Genomic DNA, 24,803 nt, shown 5'->3' on the forward strand with positions numbered 1-24,803 from the left:
GAAATATATGTTTATTATATACACATAAACAACATTTTGTACCTTTAATACTTGAGTATATTTTTCATTGATAAATTTCTTGGAATGTTCAATGATAGGGTGTATAGAATGTTGTGCAAAATGCACTATCTTAAAAATAAGAAGATGTGGTATAATTGCAGATGAGACAACTCTCCACAAGAGACCAAATGACACAGAAATTAACAACTATAGGTCATTGTACGGTCTTCAACAATGAGCAAAACCCATAAAGTCTGGATAGAGAGCCACTTAATGGTTTTGATTGCATAATTTCAATTCTTACCCTGAAACATATGTACAAATTGTACACAACAGTGAACACATATACAGATAGGGATGGACAAATGTAAATAAATCTGTCCCAGCCAAGAATTAAAATGATAGAAGACGCTGCCACCTATAAATGTAATCTTTTAATTAATTTTATTATAAAAATAACAAATAATAAACATCTTGTTTTAAATTGTTTTGGCAAAGTTTTAAATTTAAATTTTTTCATTGCATTGTTAATATTACATTATAGTTGCATTTCAAGTGTTATCCGTACCAAATTAAGAATTCTTGTAATATCTGACAATAACCAGAATGATCCAAATACTATAATACCATAACAATATGACTAACCAGTTGAAAACATATAATATAAATATAAATATCAACATTATATCTATGCATGTACTTGTTTGTAAAGATTACCAAAGTTATATTACAATTTTGTAATTCAATTCTGGTCTTTTAAAAATATCATATGGTAAATTTTCTTACAAATTCCTTTACATGAAACCCTGAGTAAGGTATACATATGACGATTATATATAATAAGTAAACAAAATGGATATATTGTAAAGTTGGTGCATATATGCCATTTACTGTTGATTCATTATTATTAGTGAGATACTATTTTTCGTGGCTAGTTGTCTTATTGGAAATCATTCCATGTCTCCTTATTTTTATAACAATGAAATTGATGAAAAATAACAAATCCCCTTTGTCTCTCCTTTACACAGATTTAACAAAAAGTCAATCATATCTTGGTTTACACATTTGATTTTTATCACAGATATTGACAACCAGATTGACACTTTGTACATAGACTTTGACTGTCACTTTTACACATTTATGATTATCAAATTTGTTCAAATTATCACTGAAAATCACTCTATATGTTCACACTTGTACTTGTCTTTCCATTAACTACAATTTACATTTGGACAGCTCTGCTTGTGGTCCTTTCCATTCTTCACCTGAGAAATAAAATAACCACATAATATATATATGAGGGTGGGGGGGGGGGGGGGGGGGGGGGGGGGGGGTAGGAGGGGTCCTGATCCCGAAATCCCGGGCTTAAAAACATGGAATCCCGAGGTCCCGAATTTAAAAAAATTTAAATCCAGACATCCAGAAATTTTTAAAAAGAATTCCCGGACCCCAAAAGGATCAATCCTGAAATCCCAAGCTTAAAAACACCCGATCCCGGAGTCCCGATAAAGGTCCTACCCCCCCCCCCCCCCCCCCCCCCCCCCTTCCCCCCCATTTATACGGTATACACATATCTTGTCAGTTGTTGTCTAATGTTGTATATTCATGTTTTTGTTATTTGGAGAATTTTACCCCCAACAATAATGTTAAACTGACTTTTTGCTATGTAAAGTGTTTTGTACATTGTATATTAGTTCCAATGATTTTGTACACAAAAATGTTCATCTTTTCTACTCTTGACATAACACCTGTTACTGCATCAAAGTTTCTCAAATAGTTCTGTTATCAAATATCTCTAACGAGTTTTGGTAGCAGTCCTTCAATTGTGGAAAATTTGTAGTAATTAAAACAACCCTCTTTTTATTTGCCGAAATATAACCTAATAAAACATACTAATGATGTCTCAGACATTATCAGGACATTTTTTAATATTCATTTCCACTGAAAATACATAATAATATTATGATCATTACCACAATTTGGAATCTGTTTTACAAATTTAGCTTGGTAATATTGACAGTCACTATATTGCATCAAATCCACCTTTTATTTTTATAATGTATCCATAAATTTTTTGGGAGAAATTAGACTGGACTTAAATCATATGTCACCGTTCTACCTAATAGCTATTCACTTCTGTTGACACAGCCTGTCTTAAGTAATGTAACATATTTTACAACATTTCATTCTTTAGGATATTGAAACAGATCACTGTAAATTTAACACACAAGCTGTATCCCATTTGGTGGAATCATAATTATAATTTTAGTAACAAAGTTGTTTTGTGTATATCCTCCGAGATTGCGATACAGTCACCTTATTTATACATAATGGTTCCAGCCAGTTCAGTCACACATACTGGTTGAGGATCTGTTACCGTCATCTTGCATTTTATGCAATAAAGGACATGTTGCATAAATGTGGCATAAGCTATTATTTTCATAAAAATACTCTTAATTTCAAAAACTTGGTTTTGTTTGATCCTATCAAGACTCTGAAATCTTGATTTTTTTTTCTTTTACCATGTCATAGGAAGATAAGCATGTGGGGACATGATGCCCTCTGTTTTAGAAAACTGACCTTTTTCAGATAAGTAATAGCAAAGTATACTGTCGTGAATATAGGCCAAGAGACTTTAGTACGTTATGTTATGTAATTGTTTCTCGTACTTTCGCGCACACTTTTGTAATTAAAGAAAGATAAATAAAGAGCTGCTGAACCAACGCCTCCTATGTTTTGTGCTGGTAGAGTTCCCTTAAGTGGATACCAGATGGTATGCAGGGTTGTCGAAGAATTCCAAGAAGTCAACAAACAACTGATACCATCAATAACTGCTGAAAAACCACCAAACAAAAGAAAAATTGCATGAAGAATAAACAGAGGATTACATTCCTACATCAGGACTGCCAATATATCAAGATTTATATGTACCATCATTCCGTGCCATCAGAAAATTAAATGTAAAATTGTTTAAGTGTGAAACCATAAAAAGGATCTTTCAAGAGTAAATGGAGATGACACAAAAAAGCCAAGATAGATTTTCAGTACTATTTAGAACCTACAGAAAATTAAACTTAAAAGAAGTAAGATACAAAGAACATAAATCCTTCTTAACACCATTTCCAGTTAAACCAACATTGCCAAGAAATTTTGCAACAGTAAACCACTTTACAGCATTCCCGACGCGATTGGAAGTAGTACCTCTGGCCAAAGGGAAGCCAGTCGAAGTGGTAGGGGTGTGCCCTAAAAGTGTTGTTCAAATTAAGGAAGAAACTTCATACAAACTGTACACTGACATTGTACTTACATTCATGTTAAACATAAATTTATTTAAAAACACATTTTATTTATACACTTACCATAAGAATAGTTTACAACCATTTTTAAGATAAAGACAATTAGAACAATTATAGATTAACTCTGAATTTAGTAACTTCATTTGCATTGTACTATGTTTGATTCATTTTCTGTTCAACATTACATAATGATATAGAGTATCCTATAGCAACGTCAACAATGGACAATTATGACGTCATATACAAGATGCCAGTTTTTTGTACTTCAGGGGTTCTAATTTTGTATATTTTGTCCTGATGACGCCGATCTAATCAGCGAAACATGTCGACAATAAAAGATGTAGTTTACTTAAGTGTTGTTGTCAATGTAGCGGTATTACACTTTTGTAATGTAACGTAACGCTATTGTTACGTATCTATTTATCTTACGATCATAAAGCATCTCAACTAGCAAGACGTTATTTTCTTCCACAAGTATTACAAAGTTAATAACCCGCAAGATATATACTTTGGACATAAAATTTCCTTGAAAGGAATAAAAAAGGTTTATTAATTTCAGAATCAATTTCTATGATCCCCTTCAAGGCAGTGTAACTTGTTGATTTCAGGTGACATAAATTCGAGATCCGTTTTGATTGAGCAAAAGTCCAAGAGATTCAGAATTCATGGATGGAATGACGATGTTGATGGTTCATTTGATAAACCTCTATTTCTGTTTGACTAAAAACTGCACAATGTGACGATAGTTTTCTTATTAATAGGACATTTCTATAATTTAGAAACTAGATTCATAAGTGACAGTAACTGGTCCTAAATTTCAAGCAAAAATAGGCACACAAGTAACCTGCTTTTCGCTGTATACAGAGGAATTTAGTCCGATTCTATGGTTCTTGACCTAACTTTTGGTTACTTTTATCGTGTGAAAAATATTCCCAAAAGTATTTCCTGTTCAAAGTTATTTGAGAAAAACTGTGAATATCTGATGGCAACGGGTACTGACCAATAATGGTTTTGATCATAATACATGTACTTCCTAAATCCCATTTTTTTACCAACTTCAGGTCTGATTGGCATGAAATGAAGAATTTTGTAGATAATCTTCAAGTAAGTTTAAATATATTGCCTTGTAATTTCTAAGGACATGAAATTTAAAAATTGACCAATCAGAATTAAGAAATTACTTTGGCACTTAATTTTTTTCTCAATCTAACAGAAATACAACATTTTCGTTTAAGACCTGTTTCCAGGAAAGTTTGGTTAGGTAAGACAAGTATTTTTTTCTCAATAATCTTAAATATAATACTGGTACAATATGAATTTTACATAACATAAATTACCTAATATCATGGCAAGAATTGGGAACCTGTCTGATCCAAACACTAACTCTGGTTTGTTATTTACATGAGCTATTATTGTTGGTGCACCAAATGTCTGAAAAAAACATGTAAAAGAGAATAAAATCCATTTTACCTCTGGTTTTTATGTGTGACAGTGTCATTAGTTAGAAAAAGAGTGCAAGCAAAGTAAAATTTATTTTCAATCACTTATAAAAACATTGTTCCTAAAAAAACCTTTTCAATTTCAAATTCAGGATATTTTATACTAAACAAGTTTTTTCAATCAACCTGAACTCTTCATATTGCATTTTAGATAGTTTTATGTCTGTGTATTTAAAACCTTAAATAACAACAATAATGTAAACTGAAAATTCAATCAACCAACATCATCTGACACGAACACAATAAAATTTGAAACATGAATATGGTTTTTCATACCAGACATATGATCTCCAGAGTATTTATTTTTCTGTTTTACCAAAAATATCTGTTCTGAGGGTTATGCATTTCTTTGTCATGTTTGTTTTAGCCAATATCATCATGCAGAAAATGTGTTTTATAAAATTTCTGAAATTCATGTGTTTATTTACCATTGAAAATCCCTGACGACCATTAAAAATACATGATTAATCAAGTCCATCTAAAACTGTGTTCTATGAGAGCATTACTAGGATGAGTTTTTTGTTTTTAATGCACTAAATGCCTGATTGCATTTATCACAATATTTCTGAATTTACGGGTATTAGAAGCAATAATAGAAAATATTAAAAACGATACCCCATAATTCAAAGCTTCTGTTGTGTTTTTCTTCAGTCTGTTTTTGACATCATCATCTTTTATTTTAGCCAGAGCATTCTTGGCAATCTCTTCACTTATTCCAACTTTCTTGGCTGCCTGGTTAAATAAAATGCTATTGAAATATAAAAAGGGGGAGGGTTGAGGGCTTAAAAACTAGTTTAACTCTGCCACATGTAATTATGTCCCTTTTCAATTTATTAACTTCATCATTGTTGTCTTTGCTTATATATAAGGGTTTTGCTTTGTGAATTTCATGGCATATCTTTGATAGTCTCTAATGAATATATTCAAAAAACCTAATTATTTGCACATGGTCATGTTTTTTAGTATGTTTTTGGTGTCTTTACACTAAATCTGTTGGTTGTTTCCTGATTGATATTTTTTCCTGGGCAAACATGATTTAATTATTAGTGATTCGCTACATTGGTATGTAATTACGAGAGTCTTAAAATGGTACATGTGTCTTTTGTCTTTTTGTCATTTTGAAGTTGATGTTTGTGTTTCCTACAGATCTGATGAGTCAAACCCTTTCCAACTGGTTTTTACACTTTGTTCTCATGTTGTGTTATTTCATCAATATCCCAGGTAAAAGGGGAGGGTTGAGCACTCACACACATGTTTAAACACTATCACAATCTTTATGTGCATGTCCCAAGTAAGGTTCCAGTATACGTAATTCAGTGGTGGTTATTGATTGCTATCTGCAATATTTGCTTTCATCTATTGTTCAAACCTAAATCAGACAATTAATTTTTGCATTTGAATTGTTTCTCCTTTTGTTATGCCAGTGCCTTTTAAAGCTTATTATAGGGTATGGTGTTTTCTCATTGTTGGAGGCCATACTTTGCCCTATAGTGGCTGTTCTCTGGAGGATAGCTGTCTCATTGCCAATTATACCACAACTCCTTATTTTCATTTATGTGAGTGAGTTCCAGTTGGCATGGTTGGTTCAGTGCTTTTAAATAAATGGTAAAGCGTCAATGTTTTTTTTAATGCATACCGGGTACATATATATATATATATATATATATACCTTAATTTTCTACTTTATTTCATGGACCAAGAGCTATGCAGTTAAAAACCAACATATGGCAAAATAAAATACTGTGCCATGTGACCATAGAGAGTAATTTTCAACAAGTTTACATAACTCATATCATCACAAAATATAATATGACCTTACCTCTAGAAAATCATTTTGATTAAATATGCCTTCATCCTGTCAAAAACAAGTTTTATATAAATATTAAGCTGCATTGACATTAGAATGTTTCTAAAATATATACAGTAAATATAATTTCTAATTCATCTAATATTCTTAATTTCAACACCCTAAGTGAATATATCAATTGGGGGTCTCATTGGGGGGTTCTGATCCCGGATCCCGCTTATTTTTGTGAGATTCCGGTATCCCGCTTACACTATGTACGTAAGCAATTCTCATTTTTTTTCTAATTTCCCGTATCCCGCTAGACTTCATTTCCCGTTTTCACGGCACAATAATTTGACTTTCACGTGTCACGCTTACAAAAAATCGGCAATCCCGCGTCACGCTTAGACCCCAATGAGACCCACTCAATTGTTCTAGCTATAAATATAGAATCTGGTATCTACATTGTATGATGAGTTTATTTACAATCACTGGGTCCATGCCACTGCTGGTGGATGTTTCCTCTCTGAGGGTTTCACAAGCCCAGTATTCAGCATTTCTGTTTTGAAATGAATTATCATTGATATGGTCATAATTTTTAATTACCTGTATACAAAACTTTATGGAGACAGTACGAAAGTTACAATTATCATAGGCTTTAATAATCAAGACATACATATATACTGGGAAATTGTCAGTATAATCAATTTATATCTAAAAATAAATGATCTATTTGTATTTGATTTCTGATAATTAATTTTTATTTTTTAGTTTTTTTTGCAGCACTTACAATAGAAGGGGGCATTATGCTTTCCAGTCTGTACATCTGTTTGTTATGCTTCATGTTTAAGCATATACATTTATGAACACTGAAGCACTGAACAGATTGATTCATATGTCATGCACAATTTGATGTAATTTTTCTTTATCCACCAAAAAAAAAGAAATCCTAACCTACAGTCCTAATAATTCTTAATCAAGAAAGAAAAAGGAGAGAGAGAGTGAGAGAGAGAAGAAGAGAATCAGAGAGACTGAAAAAGAGATTCTCAAATGATTTATATCTTAGTTTTTCATATCTTGGTAAAACAATAGTCTTTTGTTGTTATATTTTTGAAACCCTGTAACACCTTAGTCAGGTAGTGCTGATAGGGTGATGTAAAATCCTGACTATTGAAAAAAATAAAAAAAAAATAAAAAAATAGTAAAAAAAAAAAAATAATTCTTAAACAGGAAATCCTTAAAACACCTATATTTTGTTGGTTTGCCGGTCCCAAGTCAGGAGCCTCTTGCCTTTGTTAGTCTTGTATGATTTTTAATTTTAGTTTCTTTTATATATTTCGGAGTTTAATTGAAGACCCATTGGTGGCCTTCGGTTGTTCTCTGCTCTTTGGTCGGACACATTCCCCATTTCCATTCTCAATTATATTTGCCTTACCCTGCTCCAAGCTCTCATCCATAATTCTCGTGACAGGTTTTCTGTACATTCTGGATGGTCAATATCTACTGCTGTAATAAATCTCATGGCTGTTAACGAACCTTTCTCAAACATTACTTCAGCTGGATTCTGTAAAAAACATAATGTAAATATGTGTATAATAAAATGCTCCGCAGGGCGCAGCTTGATACGACCGCAGAGGTCGAACCCTGAACAGTTGGGGGAAGTATGGACACAACATTCAAGCTTGATACAGCTTTGGATTTGGATTGTGATTAAATATTTGACACAGCATAGGTTTCTAACACAGATTGAATGTGGTCTAAGAACTTAAAAATTTTAAATTGGACATTCACCTATTATGGTCCAATATCCAAAATCTAAATACATGGTTAGATTCAGCATATCAAAGAACCCCAAGAATTCAATTTTTGATGAAATCAAACAAAGTTTAATTTTGGACCCTTTTGACCTCAATGTGGACAAAGTTGATAACGGGGCCCAAAAATCAAAAATCTAAATACATGGTTAGATTCAGCATATCAAAGAACCCCATATATTCAATTTTTGTTGAAATCAAACAAAGTTTAATTTTGGACCCCGATTTGGACCAACTTGAAAACTGGGCCCATAATCAAAAATCTAAATACATGTTTAGATTCAGCATATCAAAGAACCCTAAGAATTCAATTTTTGTTAAAATCAAACTAAGTTTAATTTTGGACCCTTTGGACCTTAATGTAGACCAATTTGAAAACGGAACCAAAAATTAAGAATCTAAATACACGGTTAGATTCGGCATATCAAAGAACCCCAATAATTCAATTTTTGATGAAATCAAACAAAGTTTAATTTTGGACCCTTTTGACCTCAATGTGGACAAAGTTGATAACGGGGCCCAAAAATCTAAATACATGGTTAGATTCAGCATATCAAAGAACCCCATATATTCAATTTTTGTTGAAATTAAACAAAGTTTAATTTTGGACCCCGATTTGGACCAACTTGAAAACTGGGCCCATAATAAAAAATCTAAATACATGTTTAGATTCAGCATATCAAAGAACCCTAAGAATTCAATTTTTGTTAAAATCAAACTAAGTTTAATTTTGGACCCTTTGGACCTTAATGTAGACCAATTTGAAAACGGAACCAAAAATTAAGAATCTAAATAAACGGTTAGAATCGGCATATCAAAGAACCCCAATAATTCAATTTTTGATGAAATCAAACAAAGTTTAATTTTGGACCCTTTTGACCTCAATGTGGACAAAGTTGATAACGGGGCCCAAAAATCAAAAATCTAAATACATGGTTAGATTCAGCATATCAAAGAACCCCATATATTCAATTTTTGTTGAAATCAAACAAAGTTTAATTTTGGACCCCGATTTGGACCAACTTGAAAACTGGGCCCATAATCAAAAATCTAAATACATGTTTAGATTCAGCATATCAAAGAACCCTAAGAATTCAATTTTTGTTAAAATCAAACTAAGTTTAATTTTGGACTCTTTGGACCTTAATGTAGACCAATTTGAAAACGGAACCAAAAATTAAGAATCTAAATACACTATTAGATTCGGCATATCAAAGAACCCCAATAATTCAATTTTTGATGAAATCAAACAAAGTTTAATTTTGGACCCTTTTGACCTCAATGTGGACAAAGTTGATAACGGGGCCCAAAAATCAAAAATCTAAATACATGGTTTGATTCAGCATATCAAAGAACCCCATATATTCAATTTTTGTTGAAATCAAACAAAGTTTAATTTTGGACCCCGATTTGGACCAACTTGAAAACTGGGCCCATAATCAAAAATCTAAATACATGTTTAGATTCAGCATATCAAAGAACCCTAAGAATTCAATTTTTGTTAAAATCAAACTAAGTTTAATTTTGGACCCTTTGGACCTTAATGTAGACCAATTTGAAAACGGAACCAAAATTTAAGAATCTAAATACACAGTTAGATTCGGCATATCAAAGGACCCCAATAATTAAATTTTTGATGAAATCAAACAAAGTTTAATTTTGGACCCTTTGGACCTCAATGTGGACCAATTTAAAAACGGGGCCCAAAATCCAAAAACTAAATACACGGTTAGATTCAGCATATTAAAGAACCCCATGAAATCAAGAATAAAACCCCATTGAAATTGGTCAAGAAATAAGCAATTTATAGGAAGTATCTTCTTTTGCAAAATCCTGTGCTATTAAATATTTCTTGCTATTGTGCAATACTGTACAATTGACAATTTCTTGCTATTGCGCAATATTGTGCTATTGGATATTTCTTGCTATTGCGCAATACTGTGCAATTGAAGATTTCTTGCTATTGTGCAATACTGTGCAATTGAAAATTTCTTGCTATTGCACAATACTTATTATATAATAATTTACACATCCTGTTTGGTGTGTATCTCCTACCATATCATTATTATTTGATTTTAAATATAAATCAGAAATAACCAACTTAAAATGGAAAATTTTAAAAGAAACAAAAAAGGAAAAAAAGAAAAAAAAGGAAAAAAAAATAAATCCCCCCCCAAAATTTTTTGAACCCCCATTATGATTCATCACCCCCAAACTCAATCCCAGCCTTCCCTTTGTGGTATGGTACCTTGCAGTACAATTTCAGAGAGATCCATACACTTGAACACAAGTTATTGTCTGGAAACTAGAAAAAAATGTGTTTTTTGGCCCCTTTTTGGCCCCAAATTCCTAAACGTTTAGGGCGATTACCCCCAAACTCAAACCCAGCTTTCCCTTTGTGATATGGAACCTTGTAGTACAATTTCAGAAAGATCCATACACTTACACACAAGTTATTGTCATGAAACTAGAAAAATGCTTGTTTTTTGCCCCTTTTTTGGCCCCTAATTCCTAAAATTTGGAGGCAATTACCCCCAAAATCAATCCCAGCATTCCTTTAGAATGGATCTTTATGAAATTTTACCACAAGGTTCAATACCACAAAAGGAAGGTTGGGATTGATTTTGGGGGTTATGGTAATAACAGTAAAGGAATTAGGGGCCAAAAAGGGGCCAAAAATAAGCATTTTTGTAACTTCCAGACATAACTTGTGTGTCTTTAGAATGGATCTTTATGAAATTTTACCACAAGGTTCAATACCACAAAAGGAAGGTTGGGATTGATTTTGGGGGTTATGGTAATAACAGTAAAGGAATTAGGGGCCAAAAAGGGGCCAAAAATAAGCATTTTTGTAACTTCCAGACATAACTTGTGTGTTAGTGTATGGATCTCTCTGACATTGTACCACAAGGTTCCATATCACTAAAGATATGTATTGAACCTTGTGGTAAAATTTCATAAAGATCCATTCACTTAAACTAAAGTTAGAGTGCGAAAACCAATGTGTCTTCGGACGACGCCAGACGACGACGACGACGATGCCGGACGACGACGACGCCAACGTCATACCAATATACGACCACAAAAAATTTTTTGCGGTCGTATAAAAAGTGGAAAATATTTAAAGACATATTATGCTAAATAGGCATCATTTACTCTGGTTGTGTTGAAGACCCATTGGTGGCCTTGTTATGTTTTCTGCTCTTTGGTCGGGTTGTTGTCTCTTTGACACATTCCCCATTTCCATTCTCACTTTTATTATGTATGTGCCTGTCCTAAGTCAGGAGCCTGTTAATGAGTGGTTGCTGTTGGTTACTGTCTGTCATATTTGTTTTCCTTTTATTTTTCTTGTAGTAGATCAGGCTGTTGGTTTTCTATTTTGAATAGTTTTATATTCTGCCATGTCAGGCAGTTAACAATAATGAGATGTGGCATGATTGCAAATGAGATAACTATCCACTAGAGACCAATTGAATCAAGCAACCACAGATCATTGTATAACCTTCATCAAAAAGCAAAACCACCCTGTACTTCTTAACCCCATCAGTGGTCTCATTGTAGTGTTTTCTCCTAGAGGTCAGGAGGTCACTGGTGTAAGATAAGAAATATCAAAGTAGGGTGTAGCAATGTTGCTTTTTTCATGCTTGCCCTGAAACTCAGAAAAATACACACACAAAGAACACCCTTATATAAGTCTCAGGGACCAACACTGTCAAAAAAGTCGATATTATTACGGAGAATACCGTGGATGTTTCAGATATTGCTGAAGTTTCTGTCAATTAAATACATTTTTGAATACCTTTGGAATTTTTATAGGTACTTGATAATATGTTCCTAGTCTTGGAATATCATATTTCATCATGTAAGCTCCTTTTGCAGGTACCATAGCTGGTGGACGATTTGCTGAATATGAAAAAATACAAAAAATACTGTGATATTAAATTCTTTGTTCATTTTTTAAGCATCATATGACATTTTTGCATTCAATAAAAGCTTAACATCCAGTTTCAAATATTACAAGCACATCCATGAGGGTCTTGAGGGGGGAGAGGGGTTTAATTTGTGTATTCTTAATTTTTTAGGCCATTAGATCCACATTAATCCAAATTCTTCTTTTTTTCCCCCATTTTTCTGTTTTTTTTAATTTCTGGCCCATTACCTGTATTCTTTATTTTGTAAACACCATCCAGGCCCTCATTCATGATAATACCATTTTGAAGAAATATGGTCATGAACTCTGGTTTGTACTAAGCCAATATGCTGGGCCAAATTTTTTAAAAGGTACTAACTTACTTACAAGGTAACTGACCAGCGGAATACATGTCAACCTACCTGGACACATTATTCTGACTCAAGAGCTGACCAGTTTTTGCTCATATTAAAAAACACTGTGTGAATGAAAAGGCCAAAACACTGTAAGTATCAATTTCAAAGTGGTTGCAATTGGTTTGACAAGGCTAGTATTGAACACACAACCTCTGATACTCAAGGTGAGCAAGAGACAAGGAAACATTTATTTCAGGGGTTCAAATTAGCGGTGGTCCGAGGTCCATGACCTTCCACTATTGCAATCGGACTTTCATTTTGGTTACTAGCTACGCCCGACAGACCTTCGATTTGAAAGAAAATAAAAATTAACTTTGCCGACCTTTATAACCATCAGTATCGTCATTTCAAAGCCATATTACTATTGACATGGTATACATGGTATACCCTTCAAGAGTGTACTTCAAACCATTTTAACTGTCTGCAAAATAAGTTTGGTAACCCATTAGAAGAGATGAAAGTTGCCTTAAGTAAATTTGTAATCCATTAATTGCATTAAAAACATCATATTCCCTTCCAAATAGCATTTCAAAAATCGTTTATTTTTGTAAATTTTCTCGTTCGCCATTGAAATATTTGTACAAACTACTGATCAGAGTCGGGAAACGGATCAGCTATGAATGAAAAAACAAACAAACATGGTCATGATTTCACTCTCCCAATAATATAGTCAATTTTTACCACAATATATGTTTTGTAAAGATTATCTGAAGCAGAAGGTCTTTTTTTTTTTAACCAAGACTGGTTTGGAAAACCAAATTTTAATTATTACGATTACTTACAGGATTCATTCATCACACCTCCCAGAAAAAAAGGCCTAAGTTTTAGATCCATGTTACCCCATACTGATTTATATCTGGTTAACACCTGAAAAGAAAAATCATATTTGTCTTACCAGTCAAGGCCATCACTATTTATAAGCAGTTGTTTTTAAATGACTGGTTTTTAGTTAGAGCCTCGTTTTAAAAGATAACTAATTAGGGTCATATTTTAAGAAAATTCTGAAATGGTTAATATTTGATTTCAATTTCATTAGTTATATTTTTCCCCCTCATAAACCATGAATCTTCCAATATGGACTGAAACTCACCTCTTTAAAATACTAATAATGCATTGTTGGTTTAATTAATGCTCAAAATTTCTCAGTAAAAACACTCATCGGATATTAAATTCTATTTAACTTTCAGACACAATATCAAGAGCAATTAATTGCATCATTATCTTGAAGGACTTGCAAAAGATGATATATATATATATATATATATATGGATGTCTATAGATCAAATACTTAACATTCAATTGCTTTTCTGATAAAAAACTGACAGTGTACATTGTTGTATTTGTAAAATTACTAAAACTAGCTATATATAGATATTCTCAAGATTACCTGGAGATATATGTGGGGTGAGTTGATTACCATGAAATGTGAAAAAGGGGGGGGGGGGGGGGGGGGGGCGATGGGGAGACCATTTTCTGGACAACAGGATTGGCAGATTTTAACAATGGGAAATCAGTATTGCCTTCCTTGGTTAAATGTCAGGAATTTGGGATAGCAATACATCGGGATACGGGAAAGCCACAGGAAATAAAGATTTTTATGCTGAAATTTAGCAGGATTGACAAAAAAACTGTACCTTGGACAGATCAAAGTGCCATCTTCATTATAATTCATTCAGAATTGGATCTAGAATAACATTAAGGGGAGTTGAACTACATGTAGTTTTACCTATTGTAAGATAGTCATTACTTGTGGTAGACTAGTTTCCAAGTAAAGTCATGAACATGGAAAGTGACGGTCTAAAAATCAGATTTTTTTAAATTTTGATAATGTTAACTAGTGTTTTGACTACATTATAAATCTTTCAAGTGACATTTGTAGTTCTTTTCATGTCTGTAATTTGGTTCAGTGCTTTTCCAAATGGTGACTCTATAGATTCAAATTCATCTCCGTTGCAAAACGATTCCAGTTCTTGTATTATCATGATTATGATTCTTGTATTGACTTGGACTGGATTTGGCCAATTCTCGGACTGGCTTCTGAAGATTTATGAGAACAAAAATGCTAATATGCAGCTTGACGTCATTTTAATATTGATAATAAATAGTCATATTGGTTATGGCTGACAGACTTTGAACATCAATTCTAATATGACGATCTTCTTTTGCTTTGGAAACAAAGCCATGTTCTAATTGCAATAGAACATGGCCTGCATGTGATTGACATTACAATTGAAATTGCAACGTCAGTTGTATTTTGAACAACGCCGGAGAACAAAATGGACATTTGTGTTGGTGTTGCTCACTAGGAAATTAAATAAAATCATCCTAAAAGTAAGTTTGCATGTATCTGTCCATTCTTTATCGTGAAACGGTTGAATTTTTATAACGTTTTGGCTTCATGAAATCAAAATGGCTGAGTTTAGAACATGTATTATAGGCCTGCTTTGAAGTACAAAAGTTCTAAATTTTCCTATTAGAATAGAAATAATTCTATCATGCCATGCTCTATGCTCATTTTAACATGGATAGGTATTATATTTGTCAACATTTTACAGCTTGCTAACGCTCGGTATAAAGATATCGACAAATATAATGCCTACCCATGTTAAAATGAGCATAGAGCATGCACAAGGGCTTGTTTAGTGGGTCAGATGAGGTTTTACTGTCAATGGCGATCGCTATCCTATGGTATTTTATATAGGATAGCGACCGCCATTGACAGTAAAACCTCATCAGACCCACCAAACAAGCCCCTGTGGAGCATGTAGAGCATGGCAAGAAGAGTTATTTCTTAATTATTCTGGAGACGTTTAAATCATACACATTGAACCTTCAAACTTTCAAATTGTCGAAACAAATTTATCAGGATCGTGATTTTTCACAAAAAATGTCCAGAATTCCAGGATTTTCTAATTTTAAAACAGGAAAATTGGGATGAGACCCCTCTCGACCCGAGATTTACTTTTAGTAGAGTAGCAAGTATCGAGTTGTAAAAAGTGAGTATCAAGTTGCAAAAAGTGAGTATCGAGTTGTCAAAAGTGAGTATCGAGTAGCAAAAAGTGAGTATCGAGTGGTCAACAGTGAGTATCGAGTTACAAAAAGTGAGTATCGAGTAGCAAAAAGTGAGTATCGAGTTATAAAAAGTGAGTATCGAGTTATAAAAAGTGAGTATCAAGTAACAAAAAGTGAGTATCGAGTAAAAAAAAGTGAGTATCGAGTTATAAAAAGTGAGTATCGAGTATCAATTAATAACCAACAAAAACATTATTTGTAAATAGAATTGTGTAAACAAAAAAATATCCAATTTATTAATCGAATCATACTGTACAATTTACAACATAGAGAGGGGTGCAGGTTTGATACTGTCGCATTGCTTGCTTCACGCAAACTGGTCAACTGAAGGAATATGAAGTAAGACCTTTGGTTCCATTGCATTTCTGTGCTGTAGTTGATTTAAACAAGACTTAGAAGTATGTAGATAAGGAATTAAACTGAGTTGATATATAATTAATTATTAATTAATATGGGTATAGACAAATGTCTGTGATATGACTTTTTCAGCATCTTCCTTGAAATAGCAACTGTCCCATTATTCTGAATTCCATATACAGTCAAACCTGCAATTAAGGGGACCACTAAAAGGAGAAGGCAAAAGTGGTCTCTTAATACAAGTGGTCTTTGAATACAGGTTCACCAATTTGAATAGGAGGAATCATGTATGTCCATTATAACTTGTGATCGTACAAGTGTAAGTAAACAATACTGTTTTGGTCTCATATACATGTATATCTGATATGACTAATTATGGGAACTGTTCATTAAATATGATATTAAATTTAATCCTTTCCTTATGTATTTTATTTAATTTTTTTAGATACATAACAAGACAAGATGTTTGTTATATTATCATGATAATGTCCAATCTAATTCCTGTAAAAATACCCCAGGGTGCAGAGCCTTCACATGTTCTTCAAGATTTTGTATAAATTGCCTCACTATGTAAATCAGGCAGCAGTAATGTTTACCAGCTTAAGAAAGTACTCCATTACAGATGCTACTAAAATCAACATCTGTTGTTTACTACTAAATTAGTAGTAGTTATAAAAAGTGAGTATCGAGTATCGAGTAATAAAATGTGAGTATCAAGTAGCGAAAAGTGAGTATCGAGTAGCAAAAAGTGAGTATCGAGTGGTCAACAGTGAGTATCGAGTTACAAAAAGTGAGTATCGAGTAGGAAAAAGTGAGTATCGAGTTATAAAAAGTGAGTATCGAGTTATAAAAAGTGAGTATCAAGTAACAAAAAGTGAGTATCGAGTAAAAAAAAGTGAGTATCGAGTTATAAAAAGTGAGTATCGAGTATCAATTAATAACCAACAAAAACATTATTTGTAAATAGAATTGTGTAAACAAAAAAATATCCAATTTATTAATCGAATCATACTGTACAATTTACAACATAGAGAGGGGTGCAGGTTTGATACTGTCGCATTGCTTGCTTCACGCAAACTGGTCAACTGAAGGAATATGAAGTAAGACCTTTGGTTCCATTGCATTTCTGTGCTGTAGTTGATTTAAACAAGACTTAGAAGTATGTAGATAAGGAATTAAACTGAGTTGATATATAATTAATTATTAATTAATATGGGTATAGACAAATGTCTGTGATATGACTTTTTCAGCATCTTCCTTGAAATAGCAACTGTCCCATTATTCTGAATTCCATATACAGTCAAACCTGCAATTAAGGGGACCACTAAAAGGAGAAGGCAAAAGTGGTCTCTTAATACAAGTGGTCTTTGAATACAGGTTCACCAATTTGAATAGGAGGAATCATGTATGTCCATTATAACTTGTGATCGTACAAGTGTAAGTAAACAATACTGTTTTGGTCTCATATACATGTATATCTGATATGACTAATTATGGGAACTGTTCATTAAATATGATATTAAATTTAATCCTTTCCTTATGTATTTTATTTAATTTTTTTAGATACATAACAAGACAAGGTGTTTGTTATATTATCATGATAATGTCCAATCTAATTCCTGTAAAAATACCCCAGGGTGCAGAGCCTTCACATGTTCTTCAAGATTTTGTATAAATTGCCTCACTATGTAAATCAGGCAGCAGTAATGTTTACCAGCTTAAGAAAGTACTCCATTACAGATGCTACTAAAATCAACATCTGTTGTTTACTACTAAATTAGTAGTAGTTATAAAAAGTGAGTATCGAGTACCGAGTAATAAAATGTGAGTATCAAGTAGCGAAAAGTGAGTATCGAGTAGCAAAAAGTGAGTATCGAGTGGTCAACAGTGAGTATCGAGTTACAAAAAGTGAGTATCGAGTAGGAAAAAGTGAGTATCGAGTTATAAAAAGTGAGTATCGAGTTATAAAAAGTGAGTATCAAGTAACAAAAAGTGAGTATCGAGTAAAAAAAAGTGAGTATCGAGTTATAAAAAGTGAGTATCGAGTATCAATTAATAACCAACAAAAACATTATTTGTAAATAGAATTGTGTAAACAAAAAAATATCCAATTTATTAATCGAATCATACTGTACAATTTACAACATAGAGAGGGGTGCAGGTTTGATACTGTCGCATTGCTTGCTTCACGCAAACTGGTCAACTGAAGGAATATGAAGTAAGACCTTTGGTTCCATTGCATTTCTGTGCTGTAGTTGATTTAAACAAGACTTAGAAGTATGTAGATAAGGAATTAAACTGAGTTGATATATAATTAATTATTAATTAATATGGGTATAGACAAATGTCTGTGATATGACTTTTTCAGCATCTTCCTTGAAATAGCAACTGTCCCATTATTCTGAATTCCATATACAGTCAAACCTGCAATTAAGGGGACCACTAAAAGGAGAAGGCAAAAGTGGTCTCTTAATACAAGTGGTCTTTGAATACAGGTTCACCAATTTGAATAGGAGGAATCATGTATGTCCATTATAACTTGTGATCGTACAAGTGTAAGTAAACAATACTGTTTTGGTCTCATATACATGTATATCTGATATGACTAATTATGGGAACTGTTCATTAAATATGATATTAAATTTAATCCTTTCCTTATGTATTTTATTTAATTTTTTTAGATACATAACAAGACAAGATGTTTGTTATATTATCATGATAATGTCCAATCTAATTCCTGTAAAAATACCCCAGGGTGCAGAGCCTTCACATGTTCTTCAAGATTTTGTATAAATTGCCTCACTATGTAAATCAGGCAGCAGTAATGTTTACCAGCTTAAGAAAGTACTCCATTACAGATGCTACTAAAATCAACATCTGTTGTTTACTACTAAATTAGTAGTAGTTATAAAAAGTGAGTATCGAGTATCGAGTAATAAAATGTGAGTATCAAGTAGCGAAAAGTGAGTATCGAGTAGCAAAAAGTGAGTATCGAGTGGTCAACAGTGAGTATCGAGTTACAAAAAGTGAGTATCGAGTAGGAAAAAGTGAGTATCGAGTTATAAAAAGTGAGTATCGAGTTATAAAAAGTGAGTATCAAGTAACAAAAAGTGAGTATCGAGTAAAAAAAAGTGAGTATCGAGTTATAAAAAGTGAGTATCGAGTATCAATTAATAACCAACAAAAACATTATTTGTAAATAGAATTGTGTAAACAAAAAAATATCCAATTTATTAATCGAATCATACTGTACAATTTACAACATAGAGAGGGGTGCAGGTTTGATACTGTCGCATTGCTTGCTTCACGCAAACTGGTCAACTGAAGGAATATGAAGTAAGACCTTTGGTTCCATTGCATTTCTGTGCTGTAGTTGATTTAAACAAGACTTAGAAGTATGTAGATAAGGAATTAAACTGAGTTGATATATAATTAATTATTAATTAATATGGGTATAGACAAATGTCTGTGATATGACTTTTTCAGCATCTTCCTTGAAATAGCAACTGTCCCATTATTCTGAATTCCATATACAGTCAAACCTGCAATTAAGGGGACCACTAAAAGGAGAAGGCAAAAGTGGTCTCTTAATACAAGTGGTCTTTGAATACAGGTTCACCAATTTGAATAGGAGGAATCATGTATGTCCATTATAACTTGTGATCGTACAAGTGTAAGTAAACAATACTGTTTTGGTCTCATATACATGTATATCTGATATGACTAATTATGGGAACTGTTCATTAAATATGATATTAAATTTAATCCTTTCCTTATGTATTTTATTTAATTTTTTTAGATACATAACAAGACAAGGTGTTTGTTATATTATCATGATAATGTCCAATCTAATTCCTGTAAAAATACCCCAGGGTGCAGAGCCTTCACATGTTCTTCAAGATTTTGTATAAATTGCCTCACTATGTAAATCAGGCAGCAGTAATGTTTACCAGCTTAAGAAAGTACTCCATTACAGATGCTACTAAAATCAACATCTGTTGTTTACTACTAAATTAGTAGTAGTTATAAAAAGTGAGTATCGAGTACCGAGTAATAAAATGTGAGTATCAAGTAGCGAAAAGTGAGTATCGAGTAGCAAAAAGTGAGTATCGAGTGGTCAACAGTGAGTATCGAGTTACAAAAAGTGAGTATCGAGTAGGAAAAAGTGAGTATCGAGTTATAAAAAGTGAGTATCGAGTTATAAAAAGTGAGTATCAAGTAACAAAAAGTGAGTATCGAGTAAAAAAAAGTGAGTATCGAGTTATAAAAAGTGAGTATCGAGTATCAATTAATAACCAACAAAAACATTATTTGTAAATAGAATTGTGTAAACAAAAAAATATCCAATTTATTAATCGAATCATACTGTACAATTTACAACATAGAGAGGGGTGCAGGTTTGATACTGTCGCATTGCTTGCTTCACGCAAACTGGTCAACTGAAGGAATATGAAGTAAGACCTTTGGTTCCATTGCATTTCTGTGCTGTAGTTGATTTAAACAAGACTTAGAAGTATGTAGATAAGGAATTAAACTGAGTTGATATATAATTAATTATTAATTAATATGGGTATAGACAAATGTCTGTGATATGACTTTTTCAGCATCTTCCTTGAAATAGCAACTGTCCCATTATTCTGAATTCCATATACAGTCAAACCTGCAATTAAGGGGACCACTAAAAGGAGAAGGCAAAAGTGGTCTCTTAATACAAGTGGTCTTTGAATACAGGTTCACCAATTTGAATAGGAGGAATCATGTATGTCCATTATAACTTGTGATCGTACAAGTGTAAGTAAACAATACTGTTTTGGTCTCATATACATGTATATCTGATATGACTAATTATGGGAACTGTTCATTAAATATGATATTAAATTTAATCCTTTCCTTATGTATTTTATTTAATTTTTTTAGATACATAACAAGACAAGATGTTTGTTATATTATCATGATAATGTCCAATCTAATTCCTGTAAAAATACCCCAGGGTGCAGAGCCTTCACATGTTCTTCAAGATTTTGTATAAATTGCCTCACTATGTAAATCAGGCAGCAGTAATGTTTACCAGCTTAAGAAAGTACTCCATTACAGATGCTACTAAAATCAACATCTGTTGTTTACTACTAAATTAGTAGTAGTTATAAAAAGTGAGTATCGAGTATCGAGTAATAAAATGTGAGTATCAAGTAGCGAAAAGTGAGTATCGAGTAGCAAAAAGTGAGTATCGAGTGGTCAACAGTGAGTATCGAGTTACAAAAAGTGAGTATCGAGTAGGAAAAAGTGAGTATCGAGTTATAAAAAGTGAGTATCGAGTTATAAAAAGTGAGTATCAAGTAACAAAAAGTGAGTATCGAGTAAAAAAAAGTGAGTATCGAGTTATAAAAAGTGAGTATCGAGTATCAATTAATAACCAACAAAAACATTATTTGTAAATAGAATTGTGTAAACAAAAAAATATCCAATTTATTAATCGAATCATACTGTACAATTTACAACATAGAGAGGGGTGCAGGTTTGATACTGTCGCATTGCTTGCTTCACGCAAACTGGTCAACTGAAGGAATATGAAGTAAGACCTTTGGTTCCATTGCATTTCTGTGCTGTAGTTGATTTAAACAAGACTTAGAAGTATGTAGATAAGGAATTAAACTGAGTTGATATATAATTAATTATTAATTAATATGGGTATAGACAAATGTCTGTGATATGACTTTTTCAGCATCTTCCTTGAAATAGCAACTGTCCCATTATTCTGAATTCCATATACAGTCAAACCTGCAATTAAGGGGACCACTAAAAGGAGAAGGCAAAAGTGGTCTCTTAATACAAGTGGTCTTTGAATACAGGTTCACCAATTTGAATAGGAGGAATCATGTATGTCCATTATAACTTGTGATCGTACAAGTGTAAGTAAACAATACTGTTTTGGTCTCATATACATGTATATCTGATATGACTAATTATGGGAACTGTTCATTAAATATGATATTAAATTTAATCCTTTCCTTATGTATTTTATTTAATTTTTTTAGATACATAACAAGACAAGGTGTTTGTTATATTATCATGATAATGTCCAATCTAATTCCTGTAAAAATACCCCAGGGTGCAGAGCCTTCACATGTTCTTCAAGATTTTGTATAAATTGCCTCACTATGTAAATCAGGCAGCAGTAATGTTTACCAGCTTAAGAAAGTACTCCATTACAGATGCTACTAAAATCAACATCTGTTGTTTACTACTAAATTAGTAGTAGTTATAAAAAGTGAGTATCGAGTACCGAGTAATAAAATGTGAGTATCAAGTAGCGAAAAGTGAGTATCGAGTAGCAAAAAGTGAGTATCGAGTGGTCAACAGTGAGTATCGAGTTACAAAAAGTGAGTATCGAGTAGGAAAAAGTGAGTATCGAGTTATAAAAAGTGAGTATCGAGTTATAAAAAGTGAGTATCAAGTAACAAAAAGTGAGTATCGAGTAAAAAAAAGTGAGTATCGAGTTATAAAAAGTGAGTATCGAGTATCAATTAATAACCAACAAAAACATTATTTGTAAATAGAATTGTGTAAACAAAAAAATATCCAATTTATTAATCGAATCATACTGTACAATTTACAACATAGAGAGGGGTGCAGGTTTGATACTGTCGCATTGCTTGCTTCACGCAAACTGGTCAACTGAAGGAATATGAAGTAAGACCTTTGGTTCCATTGCATTTCTGTGCTGTAGTTGATTTAAACAAGACTTAGAAGTATGTAGATAAGGAATTAAACTGAGTTGATATATAATTAATTATTAATTAATATGGGTATAGACAAATGTCTGTGATATGACTTTTTCAGCATCTTCCTTGAAATAGCAACTGTCCCATTATTCTGAATTCCATATACAGTCAAACCTGCAATTAAGGGGACCACTAAAAGGAGAAGGCAAAAGTGGTCTCTTAATACAAGTGGTCTTTGAATACAGGTTCACCAATTTGAATAGGAGGAATCATGTATGTCCATTATAACTTGTGATCGTACAAGTGTAAGTAAACAATACTGTTTTGGTCTCATATACATGTATATCTGATATGACTAATTATGGGAACTGTTCATTAAATATGATATTAAATTTAATCCTTTCCTTATGTATTTTATTTAATTTTTTTAGATACATAACAAGACAAGGTGTTTGTTATATTATCATGATAATGTCCAATCTAATTCCTGTAAAAATACCCCAGGGTGCAGAGCCTTCACATGTTCTTCAAGATTTTGTATAAATTGCCTCACTATGTAAATCAGGCAGCAGTAATGTTTACCAGCTTAAGAAAGTACTCCATTACAGATGCTACTAAAATCAACATCTGTTGTTTACTACTAAATTAGTAGTAGTTATAAAAAGTGAGTATCGAGTTGTAAAAATCGAGTATCGAGTAATAAAATGTGAGTATCAAGTAGCGAAAAGTGAGTATCGAGTAGCAAAAAGTGAGTATCGAGTGGTCAACAGTGAGAATCGAGTTACAAAAAGTGAGTATCGAGTAGCAAAAAGTGAGTATCGAGTTATAAAAAGTGAGTATCGAGTTATAAAAAGTGAGTATCAAGTAACAAAAAGTGAGTATCGAGTAAAAAAAAGTGAGTATCGAGTAGCAAAATAATAATAACCATCGTTAAGGTAACTAGTTTTTGGCAATATGGTGTATCGAAGTAAAACCAAGGAAAAAACTAACAGATAAATCACTTTTAAGTATTTGTGATTATGAAAATCATATAAGAATTATAATTGAATATTTCAAGAGAATCTTGTTCTCAGTTCTGTAGCCTAAAAATACTAAACTTGAAGTGAAAATAAACTATACGTCCAAAAAAAATCCTCCTACATCCTCTCCATTGAATATAAAATGGTCGTCCACTTAAACTTATTATTTTATTTGGATATTTTTTTGTTAAAACAATTCTATTTACAAATAATGTTTTTGTTGGTTATTAATTTTGCTACTCGATACTCACTTTTTACTACTCGATACTCACTTTTTATAACTCGATACTCACTTTTTGCTACTCGATACTCACTTTTTATAACTCGATACTCACTTTTTGCTACTCGATACTCACTTTTTGTAAATCGATACTCACTTTTGACAATTCGATACTCACTTTTTGCTACTCGATACTCACTTTTAGCTACTTGATACTCAGATTTTATTACTCGATACTCGCTTTTTGCAACTCGATACTCACTTTTTATAACTCGATACTTGCTACTCGACAAAAAGAAATCCTCTCTCGACCCTGACCCCCCTCCCCCCTTTTTCAATGGTGCTAGTTGGTAAAAAGTTAGGGCATGAAGGTCTGGGGCGATTTGGCAATGGTGTGAAGTGTCATGGATTCTAATTACAGTAAACACTATTTGATTCATCTAAAAATCTTAAATTAATGAAAGAATCATTTTCCTCGGCAAACATTAGAGCTGAAAGTGAGTAACAATGCAATGTCAACGTGTACCAATGTTGCTGAATTATTCTAAGAGGTTTCGTTCACAAAATTGCATAAAGAAAAATCTAAATACTTCAAATGCTATCCATGAATACGGTGAAACAACATCATAAAACAATTCGACAGTTTTCTTCATGGGCGCAGCCATTTTTAATATGAAAATTCGAAATTAAGA

General features: G+C 32.5%; 1 protein-coding gene across 1 annotated transcript; it reads right to left on the bottom strand.

Moving 5' to 3' along the window:
• Positions 1-423: 423 nt before the first annotated feature.
• LOC127720318 (glutathione S-transferase kappa 1-like) lies at positions 424-24,784 on the bottom strand. The gene is made up of 8 exons (XM_052226892.1): positions 24,702-24,784; positions 13,504-13,588; positions 12,195-12,298; positions 8,017-8,145; positions 6,615-6,650; positions 5,411-5,527; positions 4,634-4,727; positions 424-1,265 (listed from the first exon to the last, which is right to left on the bottom strand). Exons 1-8 carry the CDS (start codon positions 24,774-24,776, stop codon positions 1,216-1,218), a joined length of 690 nt encoding a protein of 229 aa, XP_052082852.1. The 5' UTR covers positions 24,777-24,784; the 3' UTR covers positions 424-1,215.
• Between the last annotated feature and the right edge of the window lie 19 nt (positions 24,785-24,803).

Source organism: Mytilus californianus, unplaced genomic scaffold (assembly GCF_021869535.1).
Source record: "Mytilus californianus isolate M0D057914Y unplaced genomic scaffold, xbMytCali1.0.p SCAF_11, whole genome shotgun sequence".
Classification (NCBI taxonomy): domain Eukaryota; kingdom Metazoa; phylum Mollusca; class Bivalvia; order Mytilida; family Mytilidae; genus Mytilus; species Mytilus californianus.

Excerpts from the sequence above, each read along its gene's own strand:
- LOC127720318 (XM_052226892.1), bottom strand. The coding sequence starts at position 24,776 with ATGGCTGCGCCCATGAAGAAAACTGTCGAATTGTTTTATGATGTTGTT. Across the intron at positions 13,589-24,701 it reads ATTCATGGATAGCATTTGAA|GTGTTAACCAGATATAAATC; the intron begins GTATTTAGATTT and ends TTTTCTTTTCAG. Across the intron at positions 8,146-12,194 it reads TACCTATAAAAATTCCAAAG|AATCCAGCTGAAGTAATGTT; the intron begins GTATTCAAAAAT and ends TGTTTTTTACAG.